Here is a 14,841-nt window from a genome sequence, read left to right on the forward strand (position 1 = left end):
AAAGCATTCAAGGAACAAAATCTCTGATTGCAAACTGGAGCAGATTACTTAGCCTGGCCCTGGCAAGGGCGATGCAATTCTGCCTTGGGCAGAGACACTTGAGAACTACAAAAGGCCCCAACCCCAGATGAGAAAGAAATCCAGTCAAGACCAAGTTCACTTATCATGGAGAACAGCAGAATTCCAGAGGAGGAGAAAGCAAAGCATTGAATGCATGGCTTTCTCCCCATGATTCTCTAGTCTTGCAAAGTTAATTAATTTAAAAAAATTTTTTTTCTTATTCTAATTTTTTTAACTTTTACTCTTTCCTCTTTTAACATTTTTTAACTAGTTTATCTCAACAATACCTTTCATTAAAAAAAATCTTTTTGAATCTTAATTATTATAGTAATATTTTATCCCTCATTGTATCTAACTTTATTTTTTGTATACACATAGGGTTTTTTCCATCTAAAAAATTTTGGGATACAACTTCTAATAGATCAAAATATACCCTAAATCTAGCACAGGGCTTTGTTCTAGGCTCCAGCCTCTGCAAATTCTCTACACTTTCCTTTGCTTTCTTTTCCCAACCAACTTATCAACTCCTTTTTTAAGAATTTTTAAAAATTTTTCATCTTTATACTCATATTCCATCCCTTGATCATGTTTACCCTTATTTGTGTGTGTGTGCGTGTGTGTGTGCGTGTGTGTGTGTGTGAGTGAGTATTTTTTTTTCTTCTATAAAATTTTGGGGGGTAGTTTCGTCTAAGACACCAAAATACTCCCAAAATTAAGTGGGTGTCTCTGTTCTAATATATATATTAGATATATATCTAATGCATGGCATATATATATATATATATTCTTTTTAAAAATTTTTAAACTACTTGTTACCCCCGATTCCCCCCCCACGATTTGAGGTCTCTTCTGATTTGATTAATGCATATTTTCCTGAAGTTCTTGCCACCCTTTAACTATTTTATTCTCTCCTTCATATATTTTTATCTGGATAAAATGACAAGCCAGAAAAAACACAAAAGAAAGGACAAGAGGCAGTAACAAAGACTATGGACCTAATCAATACGGACACTGGTAATATGTCAGATCTAGAGTTCAGAATGATGATTCTCAAGGTGCTAGCTGGGCTCAAAAAAGGCATGGAAGATATTAGAGAAACCCTGTCTGGAGAAATAAAAGACCTTTCTGAAGAAATAAAAGAACTAAAATCTAACCAACTTGAAATAAAAATAGCTATTAATGAGGTGCAATCAAAAATGGAGGCAGAAGAGAGAATTAGTGATATAGAAGACCAAATGACAGAGAATAAAGAAGCTGAGCAAAAGAGAGACAAACAACTACTGGACCACGAGGGGCAAATTCAAGAGATAAATGATAGCATAAGATGAAACCGTATTAGAATAATTGAGATCCCAGAGGAAGAAGAAAGAGGGGGGATGAAAGTATATTGGAGATAATTATTGTAGAGAATTTCCCTCATATGGCAAAGGGAACAAGCATCAAAATCCAGGAGGCACAGAGATACCCCATGAAGATCAATAAAAATAGGTCCACACCCCATCATCTTAGAGTAAAACTTACAAGTCTTAGTGACAAAGAGAAAATCCTGAAAGCAGCTTGGGACAAGAAGTCTGTAACATACAATGGTAGAAATATTACACTGGCAGCAGACTTATCCACAGAGACCTGGCAGGCCTGAAAGAACTGGCATGATATATTCAGAGCACTAAATGAGAAAAATATGCAGCCAAGAATACTATATCCAGTAGGATGGCATTGAAAATAGAAGGAGATGGGACGCCTGGGTGGCTCAGTTGGTTAAGCAGCTGCCTTCGGCTCAGGTCATGATCCCAGCGTCCTGGGATCGAGTCCCACATCGGGCTCCTTGCTCAGCGGGGAGCCTGCTTCTCCCTCTGCCTCTGCCTGCCATTCTGTCTGCCTGTGCTCGCTCTCTCCCCCAACCCCTCTGATAAATTAAAAAAAAAAAAAAAGAAAATAGAAGGAGAGATTGAAAGCTTCCAGGACAAACAAAAGCTAAAAGAATTTGCCAACATCAAACCAGCCATACAGGAAATATTGAAAGGGATCCTCTAAGCGAAGAGGGAGTCTAAAAGCACTAGAGCAGAAAGGAACAGAAAATATACAGTAACAGTCACCTTACAGGCAATACAACGGCACTAAATTCATATCTTTCAGGAGTTATCTTGAACGTAAATGGGCTAAATGCCCCAATCAAAACACAAAGGATATCAGAATGGATAAAAAACCAAAACCTATCGATATGCTATATACAAGACACTCATTTTAGACCCAATGACACCTCCAGATTTAAAGTGAGGGGGTGGAAAACAATTTACCATGCTAATGGACATCAAAAGAAAGCTGGGGTGGAAACATATAAAATAGATTTTAGGCCAAAGACTATAATAAGGGATGAGAAAGGACACTGTATCATACTCAAAGGGTCTGCCCAACAAGAAGAGCTAACAATTTTAAATATCTATGCTCCTAACATGGGAGCAGCCAACTATATAGACCAATTAATAACAAAATCAAAGAAACACGTCAACAATAATACAATAATAGTAGGGGACATTAACACCCCCCCTCACTGAAATGGACAGACCATTCAAGCAAAAGATCAACAAGGAAATAAAGGCTTAAATGACACACTGGACCAGATGGACATCACAGACATATTCAGAACATTCCATCCCAAAGCAACAGCATACACATTCTTCTCCAGTGCACATGGAACATTCTCCAGAATAGATCACATCCTGGGTCACAAATCAAGTCTCAACCAGGACCAATAGAATGGGATCATTCCCTGCATATTTTCAGACCACAATGCTCTGAAACTAGAACTCAATCACAAGAGGAAATTTGGAAAGAACCCAAATACATGGAGACTAAACAGCATCCTTCTAAAAAATGAATGGGTCAACCAAGAAATTAAAGAGAAACTGAAAAAATTCATGGACACAAATGATAATGAAAACACAATGGTTCAAAATCTGTGGGACACAGCAAAGGCAGTCCTGAGAGGAAAATATATAGGGATACAAGCCTTTCTCAAGAAACAAGAAAGTTTTCAAATACACAACCTAACCCTACACCTAAAGGAGTTGGAGAAAGAACTGCAAAGAAAGCCTAAACCCAGCAGGAGAAGAGAAATAATAAAGATCAGAGCAGAAATCAATGAAATAGAAACCAAAAAAAAATCAACAAAACTAGGAGCTTGTTCTTTGAATGGATTAATAAGACTGATAAACCCCTGGCCAGACTTCTCAAAAAGAAAAGAGAAAGGACCCAAATAAATAAAACCATGAATGAAAGAGGAGAGATCACAACCAACACCACAGAAATACAAACAGTTATAAGAACATATTATCAGCAACTATACGCTAGCAAATTTGACAATCTGGAAGAAATGGATGCATTCCTAGAGACCTATAAACTACCAAAACCGAACCAGGAAGAAACAGAAAACTTGAACAGACCCATAACCAGTAAGGAGATTGAAGCAGTCATCAAAAATCTCCCAATAAACAAGAGCCCAGGGCCAGGCGGCTTCCCAGGGGAATTCTACCAAACATTTAAAGAATTAACAGCTATCTCCTGAAACTGTTCCAAAAAAATAGAAATGGAAGGAAAACTGCCAGACTCATTTTATGAGGCCAGTATCACCTTGACCCCAAAACCAGAAAAGGATCCCATCAAAAAAGAGAATTACAGAAGAATATCCTTGATGAAGACAGATGCGAAAAGTCTCACCAAAATGCTAGCCAATAGGATTCAACAGTACATTAAAAGAACTATTCACCACGACCAACAGGGATTTTTTCCAGGGCTGCAAGGTTGGTTCAACATCCACAAATCAATCAATGTGATACAACACATTAATAAAAGAAAGAACAAGAACCATATGATACTCTCAATAGATGCTGAAAAACCATTTCACAAAGTACACCATTCTTTCTTCATCAAAACTCTTCAAAGTGTAGAGATAGAGGGTATGTACCTCAATATCATAAAAGCCATTTATGAAAAACCCACTGCAAATACCATTCTCAAAGAGAAAAACTGAGAGCTTTTCTGCTAAAGTCAGGAACACAGCAGGGATGTCCATTATCCCCACTGCTATTCAACACAGTACTAGAAGTCCTAGCCTCAGTAATCAGACAACAAAAGAAATTAAAGATATCCAAATCGGCAAAGAAGAAGTCAAACTCTTACTCTTTGCAGATGATATGATACTTTTTGTGGAAAACCCAAAAGACTCCACTCCAAATATACTAGAACTTGTATAGGAAATCAGTAAAATGTAAGGATATAATTCCCAACTTCAAGCTCTATTACAAAGCTATCATCCTCAAGACAGCATGGTACTGGCACAAAAACAGACACATAGATCAATGGAACAGAATAGAGAGTCCAGAAATAGACCCTCAACACTATGGTCAACTAATCTTTGACAAAGTAGGAAAGAATGTCCCATGGAAAAAAGACAGCCTCTTCAATAAATGGTGTTGGGAAAATTGAACAACCACATGCAGAAAAACGAAACTGGACCATTTCCTTACACCACACACAAAAATAGACTCAAAATGGATGAAGGACCTCAATGTGAGAAAGGAATCCATCAAAATCCTTGAGGAGAACACAGGCAGCAACCTCCTTGACATCAGCCACAGCAACATCTTCCTAGGAACATCGCCAAAGGCAAGGGAAGCAAGGGCAAAAATGAACTATTGGGACTTCATCAAGATCAAAAGCTTTTGCACAGCAAGGAGACAGTTAACAAAACCAAAAGACAACTGACAGTTGTACCCCAATGTTTATATCAGCAATGGCCACAGTCGCCAAACTGTGGAAAGAACCAAGATGCCCTTAACGGACGAATGGATAAAGAAGATGTGGTCCATGTACACTATGGAGTATTATGCCTCCATCAGAAAGAATGAATACCCAACTTTTGTAGCAAAATGGACGGGACTGGAAGAGATTATGCTGAGTGAAATAAATCAAGCAGAGAGAGTCAATTATCATATGTTTTCACTTATTTGTGGAGCATAACAAATAGCATGGAGGACAAGGGGAGTTAGAGAGGAGAAGGGAGTTGGGGGAAATTGGAAGGGGAGGTGAACCATGAGAGACTATGGAATCTGAAAAAGAATCTGAGGGGTTTGAAGTGACGGGGGTGGGAGGTTGGGGGAACCAGGTGGTGGGTATTAGAGAGGTCATGGATTTCATGAAGCACTGGGTGTGGTGCAAAAACAAGGAATACTGTTACGCTGAAAATAAAAATAAACAAAGAAATAAAAAAAAAAAAAGACAACTGACAGAATGGGAGAAGATATTTGCAAACAACATATCAGATAAAGGGCTAGTATCAAAAATCTATGAAGAACTTATCAAACTCAACACCCAAAGAACAAATAATCCAATCAAGAAATGGGCAGAAGACAGGAACAGATATTTCTGCAAAGAAGACATCCAGATGGCCAAGAGACACATGAAAAAGTGCTCCACATCACTTGGCATCAGGGAAATACAAATCAAAACCACAATGAGATACCACCGCACACCAGTCAGAATGGTTAAAATGAACAAGTCAGGAAATACCAGATGCTGGCAAGGATGCAGAGAAAGGCAGTTGGCGGGAATGCAAGCTGGTGCAACCACTTTGGAAGACAGCATGGAGGTTCCTCAAAAAGTTGAAAATAGAGCTACCCTATGACCCAGGAATCGCACCACTGGGTATTTACCTAAAGATACAAAAGCAGTGATCCAAAGGGGCACGTGTACCCGAATGTTTATAGCAGCAAAGTCCACAATAGCCAAACTATGGAATGAACCTAGATGTTCATCAACAGATGAACAGATAAAGAAGATAGGGTGTATATATACAATGGAATACTATGCAGCCATCAAAAGAAATGAAATCTTGCCTTTTGCGATGATGTGGATGGAACTAGAGGGTATTATGCTGATTGAAATAAGTCAATCAGAGAAAGACAATTATCATATGATCTCCCTAATATGAGGAATTTGAGAGGCCACGTGGAGGGTTTGGGGGATAGGGAAGGAAAAAATGAAACAAGATGGGATCAGGAGGGAGACAAGCCATAAGAGACTCTTAATGGCACAAAACAAACTGAGTGTTGCTGTGGGGAGGGGGATAGGGAGAAGGTGGTTGGGTTATAGACCCTGGGGAAAGTATGTGCTATAGTGAGTGCTGTAAAGTGCGTAAACCTGGCGATTCACTGACCTTTACCCCTGGGGCTAATAATACATTATGTGTTAATATAATAAAAACAATATAAGAATATTATGTAAAATCATATGCCAAAAAACTGGGAATTCTGAAAGAAATGGATAAATTCGTCTAAACATATAAATGACCAATACTAAAACAGGAAGAAATTAAAAATTTGAATAGACCCATACCAGAAAAGAAATTAAATCAGTAATAAAAATTCTCCTAACAAAGCCAAGTCCAGGACCAGATGGTTTCACAGGGGAATTCTATCAGACATTTAAAGGAGAGTTGATACCTATTCTTCTCAAAGTGTTCCAAAACACAGAAATGGAAGGAAATCTTCCAAACTTCTTCCACGAATCCAGCATTACCTTGATTCTAAAACCAAAGATACCATTAAACAGGAGAATTCAGGCCAATATCCCTGATGAACAGGGATGCAGTAATTCTCAACAAGATACCAGCAAACTGAATCCAACATTACATTAAAATAATTATTCACCACAATCAAGTGGTATTTATTCCTGGGCTACAGGCGTGGTTCAATATTTGTAAATCAATGTGATACACCACATAAAAGAAAGGATAAGAACCACATGATTCTTTTAATAGAGGCAGCAAAAGCGTTTGACAAAATATAGCATATTTTCTTGATGAAAACTCTCAACAAAGGATAGGTGGAACATACCTCAACATCATAAAGGCCATATACAAAGGAACCACAGCTAATATCACCCTCAATGGGAAAAAACTGAGAGCTTTTCCTCTACTGTCAGGAAAAAGACAGAGATGTCCACTCTCACCATTACTACTTAACATAGTACTGGAAGTCTCAGCCTCAGGAATAAGACAACAAAAACAAATAAAATGCATCCAGGCTTGCCACCCAGATATGTCCATTAAGCATCTGTCTTTGACTCAGGTCATGATCCCAGGGTCCTGGGATTGAGCCCCATGTCCTGTTACCTGCTCATTGGAGAGCCTCTTTCTCCCTCTCCCTCTGCCCATCCCCTCCTCTTGTGTTCCCTTTCTAATTCTGCTCTCTCTAATAAATAAAAATTTATTAAAAAAAGAAAAATTAAAGAGGGCACATATTGCATGGAGCACTGGGTATAGTACATAAACAATGAATCCTGGAACACTGTAAAAAAAAAGGCATCCAAATTGGCAAAGAAGTAGTCAAACTTTTACAATTTGCAGACATGATCCTCTATGTAGAAAACCTTGAAAGACTCCACCAAAAAAATTGCTAAAACTAATATATGAATTCAGCAAAGTAACAGGATATAAAATCACTGTACAGAAATCTGTTTCATTTCCATACACCAATAATGAAGCAGCAGAAAAAGAAATCAATGAATCGATCCCATTTACAATTGCACCAACCCATAAGATACCTAGGAATAACCCTAACCAAAGAAGTAAAAGATCTGTACTTTGAAAACTATAGAACACTTATGGAAGAAACTGAAGCTGACACAAAGAAATAGGAAAAATATTCCATGCTCATGGATTGAAAGAGTAAATATAGTTAAAATGTCTATGCTATCCAAAGCATTCTACACATTCAACACAGAATACCACCAGAGATTTTCAGAGCTAGAACAAACAGTCCTAAAATTTGTATGGAACCACAAGAGACCCCCAATAGCCAAAGCAATCCTGAAAAACAAAACCAAAGCCTGAGGTATCACGAGTCCAAACTTCAAACTTTATTATAAAGCTGTAGTCATCAAGACAGTATGGTACTGGCACAAAAACAGACAGGTAGGTCAATATAAGAGAACAGAAAACCCAGAAATGGACCCACATATTTATGTCCAACTAATCTTTGACAAAGCAGGAAAGTATATCCAATGGTAAAAAGACAGTCTCTTCAACAAATGGTGTTGGGAAAACTGGACACCCATATGCTGAAGAATGAAAGAGGCCCACTTTCTTACACCATACACAAGAATAAATTCAAAATGGATGAAAGGCCTAAATGTTAGACAGGAAACCATCAAAATCCTAGAGCACTACAAAGGCATTAATCTCTATGACCTTAGCCACAGCAAATTCTTAACTAGACACATCTCTTATGGCAAGGGAACAAAAGCAAAAACAAACTACTGGGACTTCATCAAGATAAAAGCTTCACAGTGAAGGAAATGATCAACAAACCTAAAAGGCAGCCTACAGAATGGGAGAAGATATTTGTAAACGACATCTGATAAAGGGTTAGTATCTAAAATCTATAAAGAACTTATCAAACTCAACACTCCAAAAATAAATAATCCAGTTAAGAAATGGGCAGAGACATTAACAAGTATTTTTCCAAAGAAGACATCCAGATGGCTAACAGGAGCATGAAAAGAGGCTCAATATCACTCATCATCAGGAAAATACAAATCAAAACCGTGATGAGATATAACCTCATGCCTGTTAGAATGGGTAAAATTAACAACATAGGAAACAAAAGATTTTGGTGAGCAGAGAAGGGGGAAACCTCTTACTCTGCTGGTGGTAATGCAAACTGCTGCAGCCACTCTGGAAAACAGTATGGATGTTCCTCACAAAGCTAAAAGTAGAACTACCTTAGGATCCAGCAATTGCACTGTTATTTACCCAAAGGATTAAAAAAAATACAGATTTGAGTACATGCACTCTGATGTTTACAGCAGCATTATAAACAACAGTCAAACTATGGACAGTGCCCAAATTTCCACTGACTGATGAATGGATAATAAGATATGGTATATATTTATAATGGAATATTACTCAGCCATAAAAAAGAATGAAATCTTGCCATTTGCAACAACATGGATGGAGCTAGAATGTATTATGCTAAGTGAAATATGTCAGTTAGAGAAAGACAAATATACGATTTCAGTCATATGTGGAATTTAAGAAACCAAACATATGAATATAGGGGAAGGGAAAAAATTGAGTGAGGCAAGCAAACTATAAGAGACCCTTAACTATAGAGAACAAACTGACAGTTGATGGCAGGAGATAGGATAAATGCGTGATGGTAAGTATTAAGGAGGGTACTTGTTATGATGACCACTGGGTGTTGTTATATCTAAGTGATGAATCACTAAATTCTAAATTCTACTCCCCAAACCAATATTACACTATATATTAATTAATTGGAATTTAAATGAAATTTGAAAAAAAGGAGGATGTAAGTATAAAGAGTCAAACCTAGAGTTTAAGACTAAGATTTCCTGTTATATTTTCAATCAGCAACTAATCATTTAGATTACATACTTCATTAGGTGAGACAACGTGCTTAACTTGAACAGCATAGAGTTCTTCTGGGGGAGGCAGAGATGAAGGCAAGTATGGTGGTAAAATAGGAGTCTCTGTTTCAGACAGAAGCAATTCCTAAAGCACCACAAATAAATTCAAATTTCAGAATGACTATTACAGAAATCTAGTACATTATTAAAATTTGATAAAATTCATTACGTTGCCAATGTATTTTCAATTAGCAGAAAGCAAACTCTCTTAGATAATGGATACCACAAAAATGATTGTTTTAGTAGGACCAAAATGTGAGTAAAGACCTTTAACACCCTTTTGTTTCCTCAATTAAAAAAAATTTGTGTTAAAACACTCATATAAATATATGTTTATGTATACATATTTACCTATACACATAAAACTCCAGAAGAATGGTTAACAAACAGCTAACAGTAATTGCCACTCAATTATTTGAGGTATAGAAAGGGGTACACTTTTCTATTCACATTTCTATAGTATTCCATTTATTTTTAGAGTAAGTACATATTTTACAGTAAAGACTAAAGTAGTATGGGGCATCTCGGTGGCTCAGCTGGTTAGGCAAACATCTTCAGCTTGGGTTATGATCCCATGGGACCAAGTGCCACACTGGATTCCTTGCTCCCACAAGAGCCTGCTTCCTCCTCTCCCTCAGTCTGTATCTCCTTTTCCCTCTGACTGCCACTACCCCTGCTTGTGCTCTGTCAAAATAAATAAATAAATAAACAAACAAATAAATAAATAAATAAAGTTTTTTTTTTAAAAAAACCTAAAATAATATATGAAATGCCAAAAGAAGATTTAGGTTAAAATCATCAAAAAAGTGTGCTCTCTTTAAACTCTGAAAAAAAAAAAATAAAAAGTTAGATGATTCCCAAGAGGAACCTGGCAGTCAGCAGTTGTTAAAAACAAAAATATAAAAATGTAGGTGGTGTTTAAGAAAGTTTAAAGAGTTTTAAATATGGTAATTAGCATAAAAAGTAAAATGATCACATTCAAACTAAATTAGTTTATTACTATTTATATTTCCAAACTGGTGACAAAACAGAACAAAACCTATCTGAACCACTTAGTAGCATTCAGTGAACACTGATTACTGACTGCTATATTACTGATTTGTTACAAAGCACTTTATACACAGAAATATTTTTATATAATATAAAATATTTATTTTTATATAAAAATATAATATATATTATATATAAATATAAAAATATTTGTTATTTTTATAATCACAGGAATAAAACTCTACTTATAAATAATTGGAACTTTCATTAAAACTCTTACTTCCTGCATCAAAAAGCACAAGTGGAAAAAAGAAAGCATATATACTAGACTTCACCAAGATTAAAAACTGGTGTTTTAGGGGCATCTGGGTGGCTCAGTTGGTTTTAAGTGTCTGCCTTTAGCTCAGGTCATGACCTCAGGGTCCTATTCAGCCAGGAGTCCACTTCTCCCTCTCTCTTTGCCTCTCTGCCCCATTTGTGCTCACTCTTTCTCTTTCTCTCGTAAATAAATAAAATCTTAAAAAAAAAAAACCCTAGAACTTTGGTGTTTTAAAGGATACTAATAACAAAGTGTAAAGACAACTCATAGAATGGAAGGAAATATCTGCAAATCATGTATCTGATAAGGGACTTAGTATAGAATATGTAAAGAACTCTTACAGTTTCACAAAATCAACCCAACTAAAAATGGGCAGAGGAATTCTTTTCATTATTTTCTACTTTTATTTTCCATTTTTTCTGGTTTTATTGAGATATAATTCACACATAACATTGTATTAGTGCAAGGTATACAACATAATGATTTTAGTATATGTATACAACTGTAAAATGAACACCACAAGTTTAGCTAACATCAATCATTTTCTGGTGAAAACATTAAAGATTTACTCTCTTAGCAACTTTCAAATATACAATACAGTGTTAACTATAGTCATCATGTTGTATATTACATCCCCAGGACTTTGGAAGTTTATATCTTTTGATTGCCTTCACCCATTTCCCCCATACCCTCATCCCTGGCAACCACCAATATTTTCTCTGTATCTGAGTTCAGTTTTTAAGATTCCACATATTAGTGAGATCATATAGTATCTGACTGACTTCACTTTGTGTAATACTTTCAAGGTCCATCCATGTTGTCACAAAAGGCAGGACTTCCTTTTTATGGCTGAAAAGAACACTATTTCATTGTGTAAAGAATGTGTATAACATACACCCACACCCCAAATCTTTATCCATTCACCCACTGAAGGACACAGGCTGTTTCCATGTCTTGCTATTGTAAATAATGCTGCAATGGACATACGGGTGCAGTTACTTCTTTAAGATAGTGAGATACAAATGTAGTGATCCAAAGGGGCACATGCACCCGAATGTTTATAGCAGCAATGTCCACAATAGCCAAACTATGGAAAGAACCTAGATGTCCATCAACAGATGAATGGATCAAGAAGATGTGGTATATATACACAATGGAATACTATGCAGCCATCAAAAGAAATGAAATCTTGCCATTTGCAACAACATGGATGGAACTAGAGCGTATCATGCTTAGCGAAATAAGTCAAGCAGAGAAAGACAACTATCATATGATCTCCCTGATATGAGGAAGTGGTGATACAACATGGAGGCTTAAGTGGGTAGAAGAAGAATAAATGAAACAAGATGGGATTGGGAGGGAGACAAACCATAAGTGACTCTTAATCTCACGAAACAAACTGAGGGTTGCCGGGGGGAGGGGGTTTGGGAGAAGGGGGTGGGATTATGGACATTGGGGAGGGTATGTGATTTGGTGAGTGCTGTGAAGTGTGTAAACCTGGTGATTCACAGACCTGTACCCCTGGGGATAAAAACATATGTTTATAAAAAAAAAATAAAATAAAAAAAAAATTAAAAAAAAAAAAAAAAGATAGTGATTTTGTTTCCTTTGGATATATACCTAGAAGTGAAATTGAGAAGGGTAATTCTAATTTTAATTCTTTGAGGAACCTCCATATTGTTTTCCATAATGGTTGTACCAGTTTATATTCCCTCTACTGGTACACAAAGGTTCCCTTTTCTCCATGTTCTTGCCAGCACTTCTTATCTCTTGTCTTTTTGATGATGGTCATTCTAATATATGTAAAGTGATACCACAATGTGTTTTTAAATTTCATTTCCCTGATGACTGATGATGCTGAGCACCTTTTCATGTACCTGTTGGCTATCTGTATGTCTTCTTTGAAAAAATGTCTATTTAGTTCTTCTGCCCACTTTTTAATCAGATTGTTTATTTTTTACTATTGAGTTGTATAAGTTATATATATATATTCTTTATATATTTTGGATAGTAATGCCTTATCAGATATATGATTTGCAAATATTTCCTCCCTATCTGTAGGCCACCTTTTTATTTTGTTGTGCAAAAGCTTCTTGGTTAAAAAAAAAAAAAAAATTTTGTTTCTGTTGGTTTTGCTTTTGGTGTCAAATCCTGGGCAAAGTACTTGAATAGAGATTTCTCCAAAGAAAATATATAAATGGCCAAAGAGCGTATGATAAGATGCTCGCCATCATCAGTCATGAGAGAAAAGCACATCAAAACCACAATGAGATACTACTTTATAACTATGGGTGAGAAACAAGTCAGATAACAAGTGTTGATAAGGATATCGGAAAAAAATGGAACCTTGTACATTCCTAGTATAAAAGTGCATCACTTTTGGAAAACAGTCTTGTAGTTCCTTAAAATGGTAAATAGAGTCACCATGTGACTCAGCAATTCCACTAGTAGGAATTAGGTCCATACCAAAAGAGAAGGAAAAATAGATGTCTACATAAAAACTTGTATGCAAATGTTCACAGCTTTATTCACAACTGCAAAAAGATAGAAACCCAACAGATTGTCCATCAACAGAGTAATGCATAAATAAAATGTGGTATATCCATACAGTGGAGTATTATTCAGCAATAAGAAGGATATGTACTACACTACAACGTGAATGAAACTTGAAAATGTTATTCCAGCTAAAGAAGCCAGTTACGAAGGGCTATGTATTATATGATTCTCTTTATTTTATAAAATTTCCAAAACTGGCAAATCCAGAGAGACAGAAGATTAGTGGTTTCCAGGACACTGGGAAAGGGAAAATTGGGAAGTTGACTCCTATTGGTACGGAACTTCTTTTTGGGATGATGAAATGTTGTGGAATTAAATAGCTGTGATGACTGCACAACTCTGACGATACAAAAAAACCACTGTATTGTACAGTTTAAAAAGGTAAATTTTATAGTATGTAAATTATATCTCAATAAAGCCATAATAAAAGAAAATGCTTACTTCCTGATCTTATATTAGATCCTTTGTACTGATGAAGTGTCCAAAGTTTCCAAAATATTTGGGTTGAAACTTACCTCAAATCTTATTTCCCATCTTTCATCCTCATACTTTTTATTGTAATCTGCTAGCTTCTGAAATAATATAGTATTGTTAATAAATAAACCATCTTCAACTATATAGTATTTTTAAGGCACTTTCATATTTCATCCCCACAAAAACTGGGTGCATGTTCTTGTTGGCATAGTTATTTTGTTGTTATCTTGTTGACATAGTTATTTTGTGTTAACTATGGGAAAATCTACTGTTCTGGAGTAAACTTAATAGTGCAATAGTAAGAATCCTCAAATTATGTTAAATGCATGTCAATAGTAATTACAGTTAACCTCTGAACACCATGAGGGTTTGGGGTGAAAATCCACATATAACTTTTGACTTCCTGAAAACTTAATTACTAGTGGCGTACTGTTGACTGAAGGGCTTACCAATAACAAAAAGTTGATTAACACATATTTCATAAGTTATGTGTATTATATATGTATTCTTAGAATAAAGTAAGTTAGAGGAAAAAAAGTGTTATTAAGAAAATCGTAAGGAAGAGAAAAATTTACAGTCCTGTAAAAAATCCACATGTAAGTGTACCTAAGCAGTTTAAACCTGTGTTGCTCAAGGACCAGCTGCAGTTTATTATGAGAGAGAAGAAATTCTTACATATTTTTAAAAAATGTTCACAGTAAAGAGTACAACTAGAAGGGAGGGACTTAGTAATCTTTATAAATCCAGTTTAAAAGATGGTATACCTTTTTACAAATACACATGCATGCACATCAACACACATACCACACACACCCTTCTGCTCATAAGAAAAAAACTGACAAGAATTACGTGTATAAAGTAATATCACAGTTTCTATGTGAAGAAGAAAGTTTTCTATATTGAACTGAACATTCAATGTTTGGTTGCATACTGTTATAAACAGGAATATTTAA

The 14,841-nt window shown here is 35.9% G+C and overlaps 1 protein-coding gene across 1 annotated transcript in view; it reads right to left on the minus strand.

Annotated features, from left to right (window-relative positions):
- Window positions 1-14,841, minus strand: part of RNF17 (ring finger protein 17) — a 170,128-nt gene that overhangs the window by 16,792 nt on the left and 138,495 nt on the right. The window contains exons 30-31 of the mRNA XM_059144058.1: window positions 13,930-13,986; window positions 9,518-9,634 (exon numbers count right to left, since the gene is read on the minus strand). Coding sequence (XP_059000041.1) covers window positions 9,518-9,634; window positions 13,930-13,986 — 174 coding nt within the window. The remainder of the gene's footprint in view (window positions 1-9,517; window positions 9,635-13,929; window positions 13,987-14,841) is intronic.

This window comes from Mustela lutreola, chromosome 13 (genome assembly GCF_030435805.1).
Source record: "Mustela lutreola isolate mMusLut2 chromosome 13, mMusLut2.pri, whole genome shotgun sequence".
NCBI classification, from domain to species: Eukaryota; Metazoa; Chordata; class Mammalia; order Carnivora; family Mustelidae; genus Mustela; species Mustela lutreola.